Raw genomic sequence first — 22,457 nt, 5'->3', positions numbered from 1 at the left:
TGTCTATGGACCGAGATTCTTCCTTCATGTCCTCATCACCTGCTCAGTCCAGGGATGCAGTAGACGCTAGTGTTCCTCCTCCTTTGCTCACCAGATTTTTTTTTTTTTTTTTGAGACAGAGTCTTGCTTTGTTGCCCAGGCTGGAGTGCAGTGGCACGATCTCGGCTCACTGCAAGCTCCACCTCCCGGATTCACGCCATTCTCCTGCCTCAGCCTCCCGAGTAGCTGGGACTACAGGGGCCCCCCACCATGCCTGGCTAATTTTTTTGTATTTTTAGTAGAGATGGAGTTTCGCTGTTTAAGCCAGGATGGTCTCGATCTCCTGACCTCGTGATCCACCCGCCTCGGCCTCCCAAAGTGCTGGGATTACAGGCCACCGCGCCCGGCCTGCTCACCAGATCTTTAAAGGAAAGATTTGAAGCTGTTCCACTGAAAAACATTTTTTCATTTCTTCAGAGAAGCTCAAAAGCAATCTTGCAGCCTCTGAGCAGTTCATCAGCAGATTCCTTTAACCTGCTCCAACCTTGCAACCTGCTTCTTTGATTCTTTGTTGAAACTATGTGCCTTTCTGGGGTGACCTTGTGCCTGCCTGCTCCACACAGTGCTCTTAACCCCGTAAGGCACTGTTCTAAAGCCTCTCATCGTCTCAAACTTCAGTCACCCACCCCAAGTTAACGAGTTTACTCCCTCAAGTCAAACCGGCCACCGCCATGGTTCTCCAACATCGCACAAAGGGTGTCTGTTTTGTTTGTTTTGGATGCTCAAGTTAATCCCCACCCACTAGGGAGGCAAAATGGACAGGTTCATTTCAAGAGGATGGGAGGAAGGTTGGGTTTCAGCACTTGGTAACCTTTACTTTGGGGGAAATCTTCTCTCTGCATCAAGACAAACTTCCTAGAGGAAGTGCCTGCCAATTGTGCAGTGAGGGCAAGTGTTCCCCCCTCCAAAGCAGCTCCCAACCATTGGCAGTAAGAAGACTTAGCCAAGAGATACTCACCATCTCCCAGCCTTTCTCATTATTAGAAAGCAGGGAGAAACAAACAAATGAAAGACAGACATCACAGTTTGCCTGCGATCATCATTCTTTCCATTCAGCCAACACTTAAGAGCTCACGGCCTGGGCAGCAGACACACAACTGGCCTGGAGGGTTCTGCAACGACCAATACCTGGTTCCTGGCTTCAACGGCTTCACTCTTTGGTGGAGGAGACAACTACATAAAGAGTTGATTACAAAACCGCCCCTTTGGAGAAGGTCCAAACTCCTGCAAGGCTCTGCACAATTTGGTTCCCGTGGTGTATTCCAGCCTCATCCCCTCCACCTCCACCCCTATTTTCTCCACCCACCACGATGTCTCAACCACACCAAGCAGCATGCGAGTCCCTGAACAAGTGGTGCTCCTTGGCCTGAAATGCCCCCTCCCCCAAACTAGCAAAGATGCCTCTGTCCCCTTCTCTGACACAGGTTTCCTCTCTGCAGCAGATTCCAACTGGAAAAAGGGAGATGCCTGAACTTTAATTCAAGTATTGAAATTTTATTTTCCTGAGACTGGACATTTCACTTCATGCATTGAAACTGTTTTGTGACTTAAAAGTAGCCATAGCTTTGGGTTTTCAAAATTTAAGTCCAGCCAGAAATTTTTGAGGCTTTGTCTCAGTTTTCATCCAGGGACAGGGAGAACAGGAACCTCCAGAAAAAAAAAAAAAAATACAAAGGAATTTTGAGAGAAAAAGATAAATCTATGTTATGATCACATCCTACGAGCCACAATTGCTCAACCTCCAGGCAACCCACGCCTGTCTTCCCTTAGACTGTGAGTCCCTTCCTGCAAGGAGGGAAGACTGTGCAGTAAATGTTCAATGAAGACGGGGTGGGCACAGGGGCGGGAAACGGAACTGCGTAGGGCAGGACAGGCTCTGCCCCAGGAAGCATGCGCTGGTGCAGGACTCAAGGCTAGCACTGCCCCAGGAGTCAGCCTCAGATATGCAGGGTATTGCAAAGGAGGCCCTTGAGGGTTTTAACATCTGTCTTTCGCTACACAAATAAACCCAGAAACCTTATAATGCAAACGCACCCCAGAAAGGCAATGTGAGTCCAAAGGAGTATCTAAGTATGGACAACACGTGTCAAATCCTTTCCTGCTGACACTTTGCTTGTACAGTGGACACCAGGGAGAGCCGCAAGGACCCACCTAAAGAGAAGCGTCGGCTGGGCGCAGTGGCTCACACCTGTAATCCCAGCACTTTGAGAGGCCGAGGCGGGCAGATCACTGGAGGTCAGGAGTTCCAGTCCATCCTGGCCAACATGGTGAAACCCGGACTCTACTAAAAATACAAAAATTAGCTGGGTGTGGTGGCATGCATCTATAATCCCAGCTTCTCAGGAGGCTGAGGCAGGAGAATCACTTGAACCCGGCAGGCGGAGGTTGCAGTGAGCTGAGATTGTGCCACTGCACTCCAGCCTGGGCAACAGAGTAAAACTCCATCTCAAAAAAAAAAAAAAAAAAAAAAGAAAAGAAAAGAAAAGAAAAAGGAGAGAAGTGTCATCACCAGGTAAATCAAAGACAAGAGATGGAGGCCACATGGCTGACAGCCCAGCTGTGTGCACTGCCGTAATCTCACCAGCCCGTGGGATGTGCAACCTGTAGCAGTGAAAAAAGTGAGCCTGACAGGTTAACACATCCATCCCAAATCACACTACCACTAAGTGACAGACTGGGATTCAAATTCAGGTGTCTGCATCTCCAGAGCCCCCTCCAGCAGGCCACACTGGCTGACTCTGGGTCAAACCTTCATCTCCTTCTTCCATTTGCTTGGAGGCTACTCTGTAAACCTTCAACTCTGTGCATTTGAGAATTGAGAGGAGAAATGAAGGACCCATAAGCATGGTCCACGCAGGGCTTAGAGTAGTGGAAGTCAGAGGGCAGGGTGGAAAGCAAGGCTGCTGCTGAGGATGGGAGGCTCTCCCAGGCTTCAACAGTGCCCCCGTGTGCACAGTGCCACATGCATCCTGCCTCCCCTACTGTGGGCCCCTGCATGACCTCACTCACTACCCTCTGTGGCAGCACAGGGGCTGGGGGAGAGCAGCCAACACACTGTTCACCCACCCCACCCCTTGCTGGCTCCCTCACAGGCCAGCCGCATGCTGGAGCTGGGCAACCACTGTCTGACACGTGGAGAGTCAGCACAGCTGGACCCAGCACATACCCAGGAACCAAAGGTCATAGAACCACTCCAGGAGCTGGTCAAGAGCAAGCAACACTAACTCTATCCTGAACCCTTGTCAGCCTTCAATCATTTCTCTCCTGTTGGGGAAACATCTGGGACACAGCTGCCCCCACTCCTATGATCACAATACAGCCCTGCCACCTGAGGAGGGGCCCCCAGCTCAACGGCAGGGGTGCAGACAGGGGCCTGGCTCAGCTTTGGCCCTGGCCTGAAACCCCTCAGCTTGCCCATACCCTGGTAGGGCAGATCTGACCTCATCAACTGTTGTCTAGCAGTGGGGCCAATCCCAGTCACCTTCTCTGAAGAATGACCCCTCCTGGGCAGCTTTGCCTGACTTGACTCTGGGTTCTCAACAGTGGATGACACTCAGGAAGGGAACAACGTATGCTTACGGAATGTATGGTTTATCAGTGGAGAAGACACACGAGCTTCCACAAATTGATATATATTTACTTCATTGCCAGCAGAGTACACTCACACACATAGATATCTCTGAGTCACTTTAAGTCACATAACTGCAAGGATACAAACAAACACTAGTTCATCCCTGTGGCTGAGTGCCCTTGGGGAATACTCAAATCCCAGTGGGGCTTCTCTCTGCATCTTCTGGCCACTCTGGCCGTTCTCCCTGAGCACACCCACCTTCTCCCTCTCCGTTCCATTCTTCCACGATGGTGCCAAAGCAGGGAAGGGCCAGTGGAAAGAGATTGCAGGTGCGCAGAGGCTTGGACAGACCAGAGTCCACGGCAGCTGCTCTGGCGTCTCTCCTTGCTTCATGTGGTGGGCACTTCACCACTTCAAGGACACTGTCAACTCCCTGAAGGCAAGGCCTAGGGCTTTGACTTCCCTAGGCATGGAGGGACAGTAGTCAGGAAAAGCAGCTCCTTGGCAGACTGCTGTGTGTGTGACAACTGTGAGGGCTCAGGGGCTACAAGCAGGGACAGGGCAAGCTCGCAAACAAATAACTGAGACCCGACCTGGTGCGTGCGGGAGCAGAGCTGTGCAGGGCGCTGCAGGAGCAGAGGAGGGGGCGGGGCAGGACGGCTTCCTTGAAGGGAGCCCTTCAGGCACTGTCCTGTGCCACATCTTGTGTGAGGCACTTCACCTTCATCTTACTGCATCTGGGATTCAAATCCAGATCTGTCTGGTTCTAAAACCCACGTGCTTTCTTCTGTACAGGTTGCTACCTGAGGGGACATCTGCTCTGGGACTCAGAGAATGATAAAGAGATCTCCAGAATAAATGAATCACTTTCAGAGAAAAGTAAAAGAACAAAAACACAAAAATAAAAAACACACAAAAGAAACAAAAAAATACCATATTCTCCCCAAATTTCACATCATAAGTGGCTGGAAGTGCAAACATAAAGGATGCTGGCAACATGGCCGCGGCAAGAGGAGCCTCCGGAGCAAGGTCAGCTTCGCCCCTGATTTCTGGCTTTCAGCCAGCAAGGCCAATGGATCTTCCAAACCAGCTGCTGCTGCTGAGCTCCAGAAGACGGGCCTCTCAACTTCCAGAGGCCAGGAAGGCTCACCCTCGGAGCTCTCAGTTTTGTTTTTTATACTGCAAGACAGAGAGATTCGAAGTGGAGGAGGGAAGCCAAGAGGGGCAGGAGGACTCTGGAGAAATCTCAAGCCTCCATCATCTGGACCTCACCTGCCTCCTGCAGGGGCTTCTTGGAGGTGGTGAAACCCAGGCAGGAGGCACTGAGCAGCCAAATCGCTAGTTCATGCCTGGACTCCCTTTCTTCTTTAATGAAAAAGGAAGCTGACGGGGCTGGGGAGGGAGGATAGTGATAACTCACTCTGAAGAGAGAGTTAGAAGGACAGGGAGGTATGGGCACACTCCAACTCTCTAGGTCCTTCTAACACCAGCATCTAAGCGCCAAGACGCCAGTCTACATTCCTGACTCACTCCCTTCCTCCACCAAAACATACTGGATGTTTCCTCCATAATTCTGCCCCAGTGTGAATACCCCCCAGAGACAGGGAGTCCCCCCGAGGACTGCTTCCCTCTCTGCGGCATCACAGTGCCACTGCCGGCTCTGGCATTATAGCTTCCCCTCCTTCCTGCTGCCCCCTCTCAGCTCGATCAGCACTGTTGGGCAGAAATTTGCCTTTAAGGATGAAGAGTGAGAGCCCCTCCCCACTTGCAGAATATAAATGCAACCAGAAGGGATATGCCTTCACCTTTCAGCTTCTGGAGGAGGGAAGCAGCTGGCTGGTGGCCTCCTCCACGGGGACCATTCTCAATTGTGGGGCAGGAGTGGCCTCTAGTGGTCATGGGGATCACAGCCATCATCACCCCAGCTCACAGGCAGAGCCCAGGGGCCCAGCACCTACTTTGTTCATGATCCAGTCAGCATCTTCAATGGCTCTTTTAATAATCTGCTGGATTCTCTCGGGGTTGTCTTCATCTGAATGAACCCGAAAACTCTGCAAGTTTAAGCATAAAGAAAGATGACTAGGCAAAATCCCAGGACCGGCAGCTTCAGAGCACCAATCGCAGGCCAGGGACACTGCTGGGCACTTTATACCCAGCAGCTCTCTTCATCCTCCATAGACTGTTATGATTATCCCACACAGAGATGAGGAAACAGAGGCTCAGAAATCCTCACTTGCTGCTGAATAATAGCATTTGAATCCTAGTCTATGTGACTGCAAAGCATGTACTCCTGCCACCAAGGTAGGTGCAAAAAGACTGGCCCCCAAGTTACCGCCAAATCAAGCTAGGCCCAAAGGCTATCAGGCAGTAGAGGCCAAGGGGAAACTTACAACTCTCTTCCTCAGAAGAAGCTGCTTTCCCCAGGGTGAGATCTCTGCATAGGCTTCACAGCGGGAGGAAGAAGTAGGGCTTCTCTCAGCCCAGTGCTAGGAGAGCTACACAGGGAAGGGAGGGGAGGTAGTAGAGAGAGTGGCCTCAGGAAATCCACTCAGGCCCAATGCAGAGCATGGGATGCTGTTTGCTTTTGACCAGATGTTCACCCTTGAGAAGCAACCTAAGATTCAGCTTTTGCTTTTCAAAAAGAACTGGCGCCAGGCGTGGTGGCTCATGCCTGTAATCACAGCACTTTGGGAGGCCAAGGCGGGCAGATCACCTCAGGTCAGGAGCTCGAGACCAGCCTGACCAACATGATAAACCCCATCTCTACTAAAAATACAAAGTTAGTCGGGCGTGGTGGTGCATGCTTGTAATCCCAGCTACTTGGGAGGCTAAGGGAGGAGAATCGCTTGAACCCAAGAGGCGGAGGTTGTGGTGAGCCGAGATCACGCCACTGCACTCCAGCCTGGGCAACAAGAGTGAAACTCTGTCTCAAAAAAAAAAAAAAAAAAAGACCTGGCACCTCCCTCCCCTGTCACTCCCAGCCCCACACATCCTCCTGCTCATCTTTAGGAGCCCCCTCAGCATCCACCTCTGGCATGCCCTCCTTGATTCCCCAGACAGCTAACTGCTCCCTTCTCCATGTTTCCACAGCCCTCTGTGGCTACCGCCACCTCTAATTTTTTTTTTTTTACTTTCCATATTATATGTGTATGAATTTTAGCTAACCTTCTGTTTGGAAATGATTTCTCACTTACAGAAAGTTGCGATAATAATACAAAGAATTTCCTACCAGAATCACTGATTGTTAACATTTTGCTACACTCGCTTTATCATTCTCTTTATATAAGTATGTATTAATTTTTTCAGAAGCATTTAAGAGTAAGTTGCAGACACCCTGTCCTTACCCCTAAACATTCCCATGTGTATTTCCTAATGACAAGGGCATTCTCTGACATAAGCACACTAATCAAATTCAGAAGACTCAACATTGATACAACGCTATAATCTATAGCCCATATTCCAATTTCATGCACTGCCCCAGTAATATTCTTTTTTTTTTTTCTTTTTTGAGGCAGGGTCTCACTCTGTCACCCAGGTGAGAATGCAGTGGCACAATCACAGCTCATTGCGGCCCCCACCTCCGGACTCAAGCAATCCTCCCACCTCACTGATTTTTCTGTAGAGACAAAGTCTTGCTATGTTGCCCAGGTTGGTCTTGAACTCCTGAGCTCAATCTGCCTGCCTTAGCTTCCCAAAATGCTGGGATTACAGGCATGAGCCACCATGCCTGGTTCCCAATAATATTCTTTACAGCATTTTTTTTTCTGGTCTAGGATCATACATTACATTTAGTCACCATATCTCTTGAGTTCTCTAATCCAGAACATCAAAAATGTCAGTGTTGTGTTTCACAACACTGACATTTTTGATGAGTACAGGCCTATTAGTTATGTGGTAGATGGCCGCTCAATTTGGTTTTACCTGATGTTTTCTCAGGATTAAATTCAAGTTGTGTATTGCTGGCAGGGATGCCTGCCTAAATGATGTCGTGCCCCACAGTCTATTTTAATTACCCACTTAGCGGCCTCATGCATGCCCTAGCACAGCTGGTGTGCTGGGTGATGCACCCTCTGTTTCCTGGACAGAGAGGAGCTGGGCTGCCCAGCACTGGTTTCCTGTGGCTGTTACCACACTGCCACCTCACCACCATCTCAGAGACTAGCTCTGTGCCCTGGCCTTGGCCTCTGACCCGTGCCCCCAAGCCTGCCATTAGAGGCAGCCCCCAGACCCGGTAGAGCCAGCTCGCACCTGCCTGACAGCATGTTTGTAATGCTCCTGGATGCCCTTGGTCGGCAGCCGCTGGCAACAGCGCAGCAAGTATCGGTAGAGCTGCAGTGGCCTCTGAACCAGTTCTGCTCCTGGCAGCGGGGCCATCCGTGAGACCCTCTGTCCCTGGAAAACAAGCAAGATCACTTCTAGGGCATCAAGCCAAGTTCAGTACTCAGCCCTGACCCTCAGTTCCCAGTACTCTGGGAAGCAGGCTTGGTGCAGTGCAGAGGCCCCTCCTGTGCCATCCCATGGAGCCTGCACCTTGGGGTGGGCTGGGCGTTCAGTTCAACAGAAGCTCTAGTCCAGAGCAGGCCCACAAGAACAAGGGTGAGTGTGGAGGGAGATGTACAGCCTCATCCCTGGCGTCTTCTTTCTGGAACTCAACTTCAGGTGGTGCGTGAGTAGGTGTCCCTCACAGGCAGGGTAGGGTAGATAAGCAGGAAGACCCTGAGGGGCAATCACTAGGAAACCAGCTCTGACATCAGCCATGGTCTGGCGAGGGCACCAAGCCACAGAGGGGAGAATGCCTACAGGCCTGAGCCTTGAAACTCAAAGTGTGCTCCTGAACCAGCAAAACCCACAGCATGAGGAGCTCATCACAAATGCAGTCTTGGGCCCCACCCCAGACCCACCAGATCAAACCTGCATTTTAACAAGGATGCCAGGAGACTTGCAGGCACATTTTAAAGTCTGAGAAGCATGAATCTAGGGGGCTCTGCAGAGAAGTCACTGGACAGAGTTACCACAGCGTGGGCACGTGATTTCATTTCACTATGAGTTATCATAAAAATCACAATGGGCTGGGCACGGTGGCTCACACCTGTAAGTTGGGCAGATCACTTAAGGTCAGGAGTTCAAGACCAGCCTGGCCAACATGGTGAAACCCTGTCTCTACTAAAAATACAAAAATTAGCCAGGCTTAGTGGTGCATGCCTGTAATCCCAGCTACTTGGGAGGCTGAGGCAGGAGGATCACTTGAACCTCAGAAGTGGAAATGGCAGTGAACCGAGATAGTGCCACTGCACTCCAGCCTGGGCAACACAGCAAGGCTCCAACTCAAAAAAAAGAGAGTCACAATGAGCACTTGCTTGTCTCTATTCACTTTACATGTGATTAACGCACACGTAAGAAAACCAGTCACAGAGAGGTCTGATAACTTGCCCAAGATCACACAGCTAATAAAGCTGGAGCTTGGATTTGAACTCTGGCAGTCTGGCTCCAGAGCCTTGTTCTTAAAAAAAAAAAAAAAAGGCTGTATTGAGGTATAGTTGATATATAATGAACTTCATATACTTAAAGTATATAATTTGATAAGTGCTGCCGCAGGTACATACCGGAGAAGCCACCGTCATAATCAAGAGAGTGAACATATCCATCATCCCCAAAATTTACCCCATAACCTTTATAATCCCTCCCTCCCGCCCTCCCAACGTCCCCATCCCCAGGCAACCGCTGCATTTTCCAGAGTTTTGTATAAATGGAATTATACAGCAAGCTCTCTTTTGTGTCAGCAGAACCCACATTCTTCTCTGTATTAACGCTCTCTCTAAAGAACCCACAACTCTAGTCTAACCTCTTCTTTTTCAAAGGAACTATGAGAGTATAGATTGTTTTAAATGGTAGGTTCTAGAACATATGGGCTTGCAAAGCTTTCATCAGGCTCCTGCCTGAAACTCTGCCACAGCATCTGCCTGGTGTCCCAGTACCTAGCCTGTCACTCCAGTCTCCTCCACACTGACACCACGTGAGTTCTGGAATCAGTGTCCTGGGTGCATCCCAGTCAGCCATAGGAACTGCTCCCAGACCCCTCAAACCACCAAATGTGGTGCCTTTCAGCGCACATGCAGCTCCCTGGCTGTGGACTCCTTCCCATCCTCTCTGTGTGAGGAACCTTGTTCATCCTTCCAGGCTCAGCTTAGTGTCCTTCCTCCAGGAAGCCCTTCCTCACGGTCCCTCTCTGGAGACAGAGGCGCTCACCCTGTCCTCTGTGTGGCTGCAGTGCCCGCTCATGGTGCTGCTAGGGACTCATCTGCTACCTCACCTGTGGCTCTCCCTGCGCTGAGCGCCTGGCCCGCAGTGGGCTTCACTCACTGTTAACTAAACAGAATGAAGCTACTATCTCCTCTGTACAGAGAGACTGCCCTTATGTTCCAGATGAAGGAGCTAAGAGATCTAGTGACTGGCCATAGTTTTAAAGGAACATATAAGAAAAAAAAACAACCCCTTCCCCTCACCTTGCAAAAAGAACCAGAAACTAAATCTATCAGATGCCCTTAAACTAAGAAGGGAAGCTTAGGAAGTAGCTGGTTCCAGAGGCTCGTTCATTCCATTTACATCCCATTATCTCCTCGGCAACAATAAATGTGTCTCCTCAGCTACGTTAGCCAATTCCTCTTGCTCTGATGCCGGAGTGGATAGGTGATTGTCTGACCCCCACCATCTATTCTCCCTTCTAGTAACAGCCCCAGTGTGTGATCTGGGGTGCACCCCTCCTCAGGTCTTGGCCCAGAAGTTCTGAGTGGGACTATCAGAGCCCTGCATCCACGTGGGTATAAGGACTGGCTCACACATGGGCACGTGACAAAAGCTAGTCCAACCAGAGTGCATCGCAACACCTCTGCAGAAGTGGCGTGAAAGGACTCTAGCTCCTTCCCACTAAACTTGATGCTGGGAGGATTTGATCCTCTCTCAGTGAAGCCATCCTGCCTCCTCTAGAAGCCTGAGACCATAGCCACATAGCAGAAGGCAGAGCTGAGACCCTGAGAAAAAAACAAGCCCAAATAATGTATTTGGGCCAGGGGTGATGGCTCAAGCCTGTAATCCCAGCACTTTGGGAGGCTGAGATGGGTAGATTGCTTGAAGCCAGGAGTTTGAGACCAACCTGAGCAACATAGGGAGACCCTGTCTCTACAAAAAATAAAAAATTGACTGGGCATGGTGGCACGCACCTGTAGTCCCAGCTACTCAAGAGGCTGTGATGGGAGGATCACTTCAGCCTCGGCTGCAGTGAGCTGTGATCACACCATGGCACTCAGCCTGGATGATACAAAGTGAAACTCTGTCTCAAAAAAAAAGAATTCATTTGGGCCCTAAAACCAACTACCTGAAGGAAGTCCTTCCCCTAGACTTCTCAACGATCTGGGCCAATTAATCCCCTTTCACCAAAGCAGCTGGGGTTTGTTGTTTTGTCACGTGTATCCCAAAGGGTACTAACTGATGGACAGAGCCTCACAAATTCTTCCATGATGCACTCTGATGATTCCAGCTGTAAGGAAGAGTTGGACAGGACAGGGCTTCTCAAGTTCCTCCTGCTATCAATCATGACCGTGCCAGTCTGACTCACCACCCAGAAATCAGAGGGGAACCCGTTCAAGGGCGGCCAAGACCATCAGGAGCAACCACAGGAGACACACCACTAAAGTCCCCAACCTGATGGGTAGACTCCACTGGCAGGCTTCCCCAAGCTATATAAAGTAGTAATCAAATATTGTAAAATGCTAGTCGCGGAACAGATGGTTACCATCTGCAGTCCTCAAAATTAACATTTGGAAAGAGCACAACTTTGTTTCATTACTTAAAAACTCAAGCAATACTTAGTAACCAACCCAGCAAGTATGGGCGGCAGATTATTTTCAGCTCAATTATAATACTTAGTCATTCTCAGTAATAACTAGTAGAGAATACATGTGTGGGTCCACTTAGAAGAGCTAAACTAAAAATGTTTTAATTTAATTTAAAGTGTAGGTTTGCTATTATTTAAGGGGCAATGAACCTCATAGCATCATTGCTAAAACTGCAGTCAAAGCCTCCAGGCCTGGCAACACTTGCCTCCCTTGCCCTGCCCTTTGGACTTGATCTTGGCCTCTGCATCCTGGCTCCCTGCCTCTGTGATGGCTCCTCCATCTTCCCAGGCAACCAAACCAAAATCATCACAGTCAGCCCAGGTTCCTCCTTCTCCTCAATCCCCATGCCACTGGTTTCTTTCTTTTTTTTTTTTATTTATTTTTTTTGAGACGGAGTTTCGCTCTTGTTGCCCAGGCTGGAGTGCAATGGCGCGATCTCGACCGCAACCTCTGCCTCCTGGGTTTAAGAGATTCTCCTGCCTCAGCCTCCTGAGTAGCTGGGATTACAGGTGCATGCCACCACACCCAGCTGATTTTTGTACTTTTAGTAGAGATGGGGTTTCTCCCTGTTGGTCAGGCTGGTCTCAAACTCCCCACCTCAGGTGATCCACCCACTTCGGCCTCCCAAAGTGCTAGGATTACAGGCGTGAGCCACCACACCCAGCCCCATGCCACTGGTTTCTAAGTCCTATCAAATTCCACCTCTGAATGCCCCTCATATTTTTCCCTTCCTCTCTACTCCACTGCATACCCTTGGTTCAGACTCTCTCTGAGACAACTGCAACAGCCCCTACCTAGCTGGTCTCCCTGTCTTCCAGTCCATTTTCTGCCACCCTACTCTGCCCAACAGCCAGAGTGAATCTTTCTAAAACATAAATCTCAAAGTATCCTGTCCTTCCTAAAACCCCTAATATCCACCCCTGCCCCCATCATTCATGGCAACTTTTCCCAAAATGTAGAACAAATACCTGAAATTACTTTAAGTAGTATATGGCCAGTATTTTTTATTGTAATGATTTTATATTTATTTTCACGTGTAATGAGGGGGAAAAAACACGTTTTCATAGGTATTAATGGCCTAAAGCAGTTTTTTCAAATGCGCATAAAATTGATTTTTCGTTTTATGTATCAAATTGAAATTTGGACCCAGCAAAAATCATGAGAGTCCTGAAGCATGGAAAGCACTGGTCTACAGAATAAAATCCAGGCTCCTGTCCATGGCCTGCAAGGCCCCTCTCGATCTGGCCCCTACCTACCCCTCATCTGCACCTCTCACCACCCACGGCCTCGTCCAGGTAAACCGAGCCCTGTATGGCACACTCCACAACAGCCCATGCTGTGTTTGCCTGTTATGGTCTCAGCACTGGGGCAGAATGTCTGGCACAGAGTAGATGTATTCGTTGGGGTTCTCCAGAGAAACAGAACCTATAAGAGGGAGGGTGTGTGTGTGAGAGGTTTATTATAATGAACTGGCTCATGCAATTATGGAGATTGGCAAATCCAAAATCTGCAGAGCCAATGTCCCAGTTCAAGTACAAAGGCTGGAAGCTGCTGTAGAACCAGGAAGAGCTGATGTCCCAGTTCGAAAGCCACAGGCAAAAGAATTCTCTTACTCAGGGGAGGCTTAGACTTTTCGTTTAAGGCCTTCAGTGGATTGGAAAAGGCTCACCCATATTATAGAGGGCTGTGTGCTTTACTCCATCGAACAATTTAAACGTTAATCTCACCCGCACTGAAATACCCAGAATAATGTTTGACCAAATATCTGGGCCTCCTGTGGCCCAGCCAAGTTGACACATAAAATTAACTATCCTGGTAGACGTTCAATTTCTATTTTGAACGAATCCTCCTACTTCTGCCTACAGTGCTCCTCTCTGCTTCCTGCACACCTCCTGCCTCTTCCACACTCAGCTCTGTGGTCTGGCATCTCCTCCTCAGTGCCACCATGCTCAGTGGGAGGCCTGTGGTTACCTTGAAACAGCCTTCATCACCCCTCATTACTCTAGGTCAGGCCTCTAATTCAGGCTCTTGCTGGGGTTGCTGGAAGGGTATCCACCTGCCCTCAGGCCCCACCAGCCATTCTCCATATGGTGGTCACAGTGATTTACCAACTTCCCGAATGAAAATCTTCACTGGATGTGAAACAACAGTGTGAATTATGAATTTTCTTGGGTTAAAAGACTGATGTGGTTATGTGGGAGAATCACCTTACTCTCAGGAGATGCAGGCAGAAGGATTTAGAGATGACATGTCATCAGGTCTGCAGCCTCCTTTCAAATAGTTCAGCAAAAGACAGCACAGACAGAAGACTAAGGAAGATGAAGAAATGCAGCGGAATGTTCAGATCACGTTTAGATGGTAGGCATTAAGGGTGAACACTGCGCTGTTATTTTAACTTCCATATGTTTGGAAAAATTTCCTAATAAAAAATCGCTTTAAAAACACACCTGGCAGGGAGTCACCCAGCTTTTCTCCCTGCATGTGCTCCAAATGGCAGGGAACTCACAAGTCCCCCATTTTCGCTCTGCTCAAGCTATTGGAAAGTCCCTCCAGTTCTGAGTTAAAATTCCCCGCTGTAAAGTTCTACTCACTCTACAAAGAGCTCTACTCTTTGGGACAAAATCTTCCCTCACCTACTCCCAAGCCCAGCTTTTCATTATTCACAGTCAACTATCCCAGCCCCTCCCTAGTCCCTTTCCAATGTAGGCAGCCGGGAGGTGCTGTCGCCTCTCAAAGTGTCTCCATCCCGCTTGCCCTCCTCTCAACACACGTACCTTTATTTTTGATACCACTCTTAAACATGCTGTCCCATGGGAGAACAACAGTTTGGCCATGCTCTGACCAACTCCACAGGCAGTGGCCTTGTCACCAGGTCCTTTGACGTGGGAATTCAAGGAATGCAGCTCAGACTGCTTCTCTGCTGGGGCCCTCACGTGGCCCTGGCATTTGGCTCAAAGGCATTTTTCCACGTGCTGCTCTTTTTTTCTTTTTTCTTTTTTTTGAGACGGAGTTTCGCTCTTCTTCCCCAGGCTGGAGTGCAATGGTGCAATCTTGGCTCACTGCAACCTCTGCCTCCCGGGTTCAAGCAATTCTCCTGCCTCAGCCTCCCCAGTAGCTGGGATTACATGTCCATGCCACCATGCCCGGCTAATTTTTGTATTTTTAGTAGAGACGGAGTTTCGCCATGTTGGCCAGTCTCAAACTCCTGACCTCAGGTGATCCACCCGCCTTGGCCTCCCAAAGTGCTGTGATTATAGGCGTGAGCCACTGCACCCGGCTCCATGAGCTGTTCTTAAGTCTCTTTCCCCATTTTTTATTTTATGGGGTCATTCCAGAGTCACAATCTGCCACCATCCTTAGGGGGGTCTGTTATATGACTGAATGTTATCCAACTCAATTCAACAAAATAAGAGCACAGAAACAGTCACACACCAGGTAAACACGGGGTAAGGACAAAGAGAAAGAGAGTAACCCTATATACTGTAAGCATCAGTCAACTACGCCATGCCATTCACAGCATCTAACATGTGCACAACTCTGGACCCCGCCCTAGGACCACAGAGATGAACAGTCTGGTGTACCTAGCTCTCTGACCCAGAGCCTTCTGCAAAGCCGATGGCTCCTATCCAGGGAATGAGTAGGACATGCCAAGTTTGAGAGCTTTTCATGTTACCTCATTTAATCCTCACAACAATATTTTAAGGTAGGTATCATTAGTCCCATTTTATAGACGAGGAAACTGAGGCCCTGAGAGGTTAAGTAATTTGCCAGGAGCAACAAGGCTAGTATAGAGCAAGGCCCGGAATAGAACCTAGGTCTATTTGATTCCAAAGACTATGCCCTTATCTGCTTCATGAAACCACCTGCTATGTCTGAGCCACTCATAAAAATACTGACCAGGTCAGGGCTAAGGACCCCACAAGGAACTCTGGCAGGGTTCATGCATGACCAGGTTCAAGCACTTATAAAGGCACTTGACTGCACTACTATCCAGTACTCCTCAATCTTCTCTATAAAACCTTGCTCCATGCCTTTCTGAAACCCAAGGACATCATCTGCAGCTTCCCCCTGCATATAGATGGAAAAAAAAATCGAAAGAAAGAGTCACCAGGCTGACATCAATTACACAGATAAAGGAAAGGAGCAACTAAAGAAATGCTTAAAAACAAAGCTCTTACCAAATCCAAAGGAGAATATGACAGAATTTTTAAAAAGAGAAAATAAAGCTACAAAGGGAATTTCCTGGAAGCCAAGTGGTATCACCGACACAGATGTTGAGAAGCAGGCCCACAGTCCCATTTAACCCCACTGTCCTTTTCCCTAATCTATGTCCCGATATAGGCACCTAAAAATACGTGGGGAAAAGTCATATATTAAAAAAAGAACGAAAGAATGGAACTGCAGAAAGTAACCAGAAATTATGCCCTATTGAGCACTGATACACGCTAAATTAAGCCTGCACAGGCCATTTGTTAAATATGCAATTACTCTTCTTGACGGGAAAAGTTGAAAAATAGGAATGGAGTGGTTTTGCCTCCCACCCCCACCCACTCCAGGGCTCCATCTTGCACATCTGTGTTCTCCCAAGCTAGCAATGGGGCAGCAATCCCTGCCTCCCCCAGTCCCTCTCCTACATAGCCAAGGCTCTCAAGTCCCCTCACCCCCTCCCTGCCCCCTTCATCCCTGTTGGTACTACCTTGGTTCCCAGCTTTGTACCCATACCTGGCTGGGACTATGCGAATACCTCCTGATCTGTCTCCCTCCTTCCAGCCCAATCCACATGGTGCCACCCAAGAACACTTCCTAAAAAGCACACCCTGTCACTCCCCTTCCTCAGAACCTCTGTAGAGAGTTCTCTACCCATGGCCTTCTGAGATCTGTTTCAATCCCTCTCATCAATCTCCTGTCCTGCTGTCCTTCCCACACTTCCTGCATTTTAGCCACAGACTGAACTTGGAGGACTTTGGGATCAGTCTGGGTTCAAATCCTGGTTCTATCACTTGCTAGTTCTAGGACCCTGGACAAGTTTCTTAACTTCTATCTCGAAGTCTGTTCCCCATCTGTCAATGCAGTCCCTAATAAATAGTATTTCCTACATAGGACTGTTGTAAGAATGAAATAATGCTCCTAGACTACTAAGCATGATGCCTGGCACACACTACATGTTTACTACTAATTGTTACTGTTAATATCATCTCTGAAACATGCTGTGCTTTTCCCTACCTTGACTTCTTCACCTGCCTCAAGAATTCCTCTTCATCCTTAGAGATCCAGTTCCCTGTCACCTCCTTCAGGCTTTCATCCCATGCTGTTCACACCCCTATTACAGTCATCACACTGCTCTGTAATCACTTATTGTGATTATAATCGATGTGACAGAAGAACTTAGAGCAGGTTTTGGAGACAAAGAACCCTAGTTTAAAAGCCTACCTCTGCTATTTACTAGCTGTGTAATCCTGGCCAACCTGGTTGACTTCTCTGGACTTCTGCTTCCCCCACTGTAAACTGGAGAAAAGAATAACCCACCTCACAGGGGTTTTGTAAAGACCAACCTAGCTAACTTATGGTAAGTGCCTAGCACAGGGGCTGGCACATCTTAAGTGCTTGAACATCTTTTTTTTTTTTTTTTTGTCCTGAGACAGGGTCTCACTCTGTCACCCAGGCTGGAGTACAGTAGCATGATCAGAGATCATTGCAGTCACGACTGCCCGGGCTCAAGTGATTCTATCTCAGCCTCTCAAGTAGCTGGGATCACAGGCACACGCCACCACGTCTGGCTAATTTTTTTTAATTATTTATAGAAACGAAGTCTTACTATGTTGCCCAGGCTGGTCTCGCAATTCTAGGCTCAAGTGATCCTCCTTCCTCAGCCTCCTACAGTGCTGAGATTATGGGCATGAGCCACTGTGCCCAGCGCTGAACATCTTACCCTTTCCTACTTTATTTGGCTTTCTGTTCCTTGCTGACTGTAAGCTTGTGGAGGACAAGAGACTATACTGTATTAGTTCAACACCTGTGAAATGAAGGGAAATTAGTAAGAAAAATATATACACGGTTATTAGTCACTCCTCCACAGTTTAGAGTACCTGAACCATAACAGAAGTTCCATAGATGTCAGTTGATTCCCAAGTTACCGGAGGAAACTTAAGCCAGTAGGAAACTGTCCTGAAGTCAAGAACCTATGGCAGGTGAACCCAGAAAACATTACGCTAAGTGAACAAACCCAGTCACAAGGAGCTACTTAATGTATGATTCCTTTTATACGAAACATCCAGAATAGGCAAAAGTACAGAGACAGAAGTGCACTAGTGGTTGCCTAGGGCTGGGAGAATGGGAGGAGATGGGAGGGGGGAGTGACAGCTAAAGGAGGTGCTTCTTTTGGGGGGTAATGTTCTAAAACATGGTGACAGCTGGACAACTCTGCAAACACACTAAAAGACACTGAATTGTGCACTTTAGATGGGTGAACTGTATGCTTCGTAAATTACATCTCAATAAAACTGTTTTTAAAACAATAACCACAAAAAGGATCGATCCTAGGAGCGAAAGGGTTTCGGCCACGGAGCAACTTGCTCTTACGCAGAAGCATAAATCATCACGTCAAGGTTGCTCCGGCCACCGGATGCCGCGGACAGAGGGACGGTGGAGGGGACATTCTCCTTTTAAAAGTGGCCAGGCCGTGAGCCTCTGAGAGGCTGGCCCCCGGGCTGCCCCGGACCCCGCGCCCCTAGCTCGCGCTGCAGGCCTTTGCTGCTCCTCCGAGGCCCCCTGGCCAGGCCTGCGTCAAGCCCGGGAGCCGCGCTCCGGTGCACTCAGCTCTCCGGTGGAAGAGCGCGGACCGCGAGGGAAAAGGTGCCGGCGCGGGTCGCCCCTAGGTCTTCTATAGGTCCGAGGACGCCCGAGGCCTCCACATCCCTAGCCCGCCCCCGCCACCCAGTGGCTCCGGCCGCCGCTGCCCCCGCGCCCCCGCCCTCGGCCTCGGCCTGCGCAGCGCGGCTCACCAGCCTCCAGGGGAACGCCAGCCCCGGACGCCGCCGCGGCGACGAGTGCGCCTGCGCCCCGGGGACTGAACGGTACCGCCCCTGCCCGGGGACGGTGAGCCCAGCGCCCTCTGCCGGCCGCGCGCGGGACTCGGGGTCCTACTGGGTGCTTCTTCCTAGATCCGACCCCACCCAGTTGAAAAGGAAAGCTGTCCCCACTAACAGCCTTCGTTACCTGTTATCTCAAACACCCACTCTGCCTTCCGGCTGTTGCTACGCCGGATATAAGCCCTAAAGGCACTCTCTCCTCCTTATTGCTGAATATGGATTGTGCTAAAATAGTAGGGGTGTTCAAGATCTCTGAAAGGCTTGCTGGGGGACTTTTCCTGAACCTCTCGTGTTGATGACGAGAATTGTGTTTGGATAGGAATCTGCGTTTTGAATCATTTCACCAAATTACAGTCCCATAACACCTGTCAAAAGAATAAATATGACAGTAATAAGCATGCTTCCTTTCAGACCCATCTATAATTATAATTGAGGAAAAGAATACAAAATTTAAACTTAGAGCTACTGCCAGTATCATTCTTTGAAAATGAAATAATGCTGTTTTATTAAATAGGCTCTCCCTGCTCTCTAATGTTTAAAGCTCAAGTGCTTCTCTGAATTGATTTAAATACAAGTTTTATATCCTGAAAGAAATAAAGATGAGTCATTATCTTAAGACAAACCCCCTGTTCAATGATGCTGCTGATCTCTCAGCTGATGTCTAAGCGGGAGTTAGGTTGTTAGTGGATAATATTGCTTCTGTTCACGTCTCTCTTCTCCAGGGCTTTTTAAACCTATTTGTAACGAAAAGGCTGATTTCCTTCAGACTCCATGTGTCGTTGATTTAACAAGACAACTGCTTACAGTTTTTTCTTTTTCGTTTTTCTTTCTTTTTTTTTTTTTAAGTAAAACATTGCTCCCCGGTGGCACCTGGGAATCTATTTTTCTTCTCTTAGGATAACAGAAGCAGGGATATTTCTAAACGGAAGTTTTGTTTTGTTCCTGACTCCCTTTAGAGCTTCCTCTTTTCTTTTTTTTTTTTTCTTTTCACCTAACATACTAGACTTCCCTCAAATCGGGGGTGGGGGATGGGAAGGTGGGGTTCCCTCCCTTGAAATATTCAGATAATTGCTTCCATTTATTTTAAAGATGTAGACTTGGACAAATATATCTGAAAGATACAATTGTACCCTCATAAATCAGCCCTCTTATTTACACATGCATAATCAAGGGCACGTCATTAGTGCAGAGCCAATCAATAAATCATTAAGCTTTTAAAGCCCTTGTTAAGAACAATCTGCAGTAACATCATCCACTCCTGTGCTCAGTCTTAGGATCATTTAATAATTTTAAGAAATTTCACAGTCTGTTCTGTAGTCTCATCTCCCTTTTGTTCCTAGATCGCTGTACTCCTGCATCAGAAACATGGTTCTAATACCTAGATCTCATAAAATATTCAAGATGCAAGCTGTTAGCTTTACCTCTGAAAGGCTCCACCTTCAGAATCACTTGTGCCTCTTCCAATTTTACAAACACACAAGATTTTAACTTTCACAAAAATTTCTTATAAACATCCAAACACTAAGAAAAAAAAATCTAAAGTAGGAGAGAGTCGAACAATAATCTCTAATTTTTTTTCCAAGTCACAATGGAAACCTAGATTTGAAAATAATTGAATTTGAACCTTTTAACTTGACAGCAACTTTAGGTTCTTACAGCTTCAATAGTAAAATGAAATAATTTTTACTAGTCCAAACATTCATTTAAAATGACACCAGTCTCATAATCTAATAAAACCCCAACCATTTTTACCATGTCATTTTCCTACACACTGAAATGTTAGCAGATGAACATCCTTATGTCAGACAGTGCATGATATTTACAGATAAACAAAATAGAAAGTCTTTTTACTTGAGAAATCAGTCCCCCACTGTCCAGGGGACATGTTCGCACAGGGGAGTTTATTGACTTTCCTAAGAAAAGCATCACCACATTCTCTTGATTTCTGACACGGTGTCATTTAGCCTGACAACTGCAGATTTGTAACCAGTATTTGTAGGGAAAGATACAAGAAGTCCTGACGTTTCCAGTTTAAACCTGTTTTTAGATTTCAAAGAGAAATGATAACATTTGCATCCTCTGATTAAATCAGGTTATTGTCTCCAAGGTTGACCATGTAAATAATTCAAATTAATTCATCAGTGTACAATAGGTTTAATAAGCATAATAAACACTCTGAAGAAAATACTTAAGACCCTCGGTCTGCCCTCGATCTTGCTCCCCATTATCTCAGATTTCCCTGAGAACAGAATGAGTGGTACCACGTTGTTCTCTTCTATTCAAAATATGCAAAGTTGCTATTTACCAGTTTGCAATTTGCATGTCTCAAATCCTGCCAGAACACAGGGTGAGGGGCATGGGGTGATGGGTGAATATGCCAGAAGAGGACACCAGGGGCGAAAATGGAAAAATGGGGTGAACAGATCTTCCTTACCCCAGCGTATTGCTAAACACAACTCTTGCTGACTACTCAAGATTTGTTTTAAGACAATAAGAATATTGGGTATGAAAGGTTATGTGAAATCTCAGACATCTAGTTTGTTTTTCTTTAATTGCTGGGTGAGAGAAAAGGGATGAGAAGGATTTCAATACTTTTATAAAAAGGAACACAAGAGGAAAAAGGGTACAATTGTGCCTATTTACAACATACACTTGGAGATTAATTTATGGGCTGGGTTTCAGCCTTACTGGTCCTCCGTACTGTGTTACTTTCTGCAGCACCATAAATCCAACTTTGCTGACTGGTATATGTCATTCTCTGTTTCTAGTGTGTTCTGTAGTAATTTATTAACAGTGACCACACGTGAAACCACATTGGTGATCAGATGTATGTTATCTCTGAATATGTCCCCACTTTTTTTATCTCTTGAAAATATGTTCGATGTCTCATGATTTCAAATTGTAAATAACATACACACACATACACATAATGTTTTGTATGAATCACCTTTGGAATGGAATTTCTTTTTCATAAAAAGTTCAAGTGCATGCTGGATGTGTATGTGGCAATATTACCAAAGGAGTGAATGTGCTTGGGAACATTCTTCTTTTTTGCATTTTGACAGCATTTGACTAAAGATCCACTTAAAATTACCTTGCTCACAAAGTGTAATTCTGTTTCCACTGACTATATCTGCAGTGTCTTGAAATGTCCAGAGACAAGAATTACATGCTACCATTAATAGAAATGGAGACTGTAAGAAATAATCAACTTTATTAAATAGGATTATTTGAAGAAAGAGGAGAGACAAAGGGGTGAAGAGGAGAAGGAGAGAAAGAAGAGAGTGAAAAGGAGGGAAGTGGAGAATAAGTAAAAGTAGAAGGGAGTTATCCTGTTGATGCTGTCCCCAAGAGAAAGGGATGATAGTGTTTTAAGTGTAGCAGCCCAGAAAAAAAAAAAAAAAAGGCAACATTAATGAAGGGAAATCATTTATCGGCTTGGCCAGGAAATTGGGTGTTCTGGTCAGTCAACCACGTGGTTAATAGTTACCTTCCACTTCAGCAAACATCTGTTGAGACTCCTCCATGTGCAAAACTCCATGCAAGACCCTGGGTCATAGCAGAGGCCTCTGAACTCTATCCCTGCCATGAGGGCTCTCCTGTCCTTCTCCACTATGGTTAGAGACAGGTATAATCTTGTCGCTGTCCTGCTGTAGTCCCCTTAATGACTTCTCAGTGTTCTCTGAATACATATGCCAAACTCCTTACCATGTCCTCTGAGGCCTTCCAGGGTCTGGCCTCTTAAGCTTCCATCCATGTCCCTGTCCTGTGGCAGCCACAGTGGCCTTTCAGACACCCTTCTGCCCTGCTCTTCCTTTAGATCCCAGCTAATAGATCTCTTCCTCCCCTTCCCTGACATCCACATTC

General features: G+C 47.5%; 1 protein-coding gene across 4 annotated transcripts; it reads right to left on the bottom strand.

Moving 5' to 3' along the window:
• Nucleotides 1–3,655: 3,655 nt before the first annotated feature.
• LYRM9 (LYR motif containing 9) lies at nt 3,656–18,564 on the bottom strand. 4 transcript variants are annotated; one of them, XR_010118081.1, is made up of 5 exons: nt 17,589–18,391; nt 7,859–8,002; nt 5,569–5,661; nt 4,883–5,002; nt 3,656–4,789 (listed from the first exon to the last, which is right to left on the bottom strand). XR_010118081.1 is itself a non-coding variant. In XM_055257775.2 (4 exons), the coding sequence occupies exons 2-4, from the start codon at nt 7,982–7,984 to the stop codon at nt 4,772–4,774; spliced, it is 237 nt and encodes a 78-aa protein (XP_055113750.2). In that variant the 5' UTR covers nt 7,985–8,002; nt 18,504–18,564; the 3' UTR covers nt 3,656–4,771. The 4 variants fall into 4 exon arrangements, 3 of the variants coding, with proteins under 3 accessions (XP_055113750.2, XP_063484833.1, XP_063484834.1); XM_055257775.2 differs by lacking the exons at nt 4,883–5,002; nt 17,589–18,391 and adding an exon at nt 18,504–18,564; XM_063628763.1 differs by lacking the exon at nt 4,883–5,002 and having other exon boundaries at nt 17,589–18,379.
• Nucleotides 18,565–22,457: the final 3,893 nt, after the last annotated feature.

Source organism: Symphalangus syndactylus, chromosome 20 (genome assembly GCF_028878055.3).
Source record: "Symphalangus syndactylus isolate Jambi chromosome 20, NHGRI_mSymSyn1-v2.1_pri, whole genome shotgun sequence".
Taxonomy (NCBI): domain Eukaryota; kingdom Metazoa; phylum Chordata; class Mammalia; order Primates; family Hylobatidae; genus Symphalangus; species Symphalangus syndactylus.
This window is presented reverse-complemented; position numbering and strand designations above follow the sequence as displayed.

What these genes read in the sequence shown, in the direction of transcription:
- LYRM9 (XM_063628763.1), bottom strand. An exon ending in ACAAACATGCTGTCAGGCAG is followed by an intron (nt 5,662 to 7,858) that starts GTGCGAGCTGGC and finishes TTAAACTTGCAG; the next exon opens with AGTTTTCGGGTTCATTCAGA.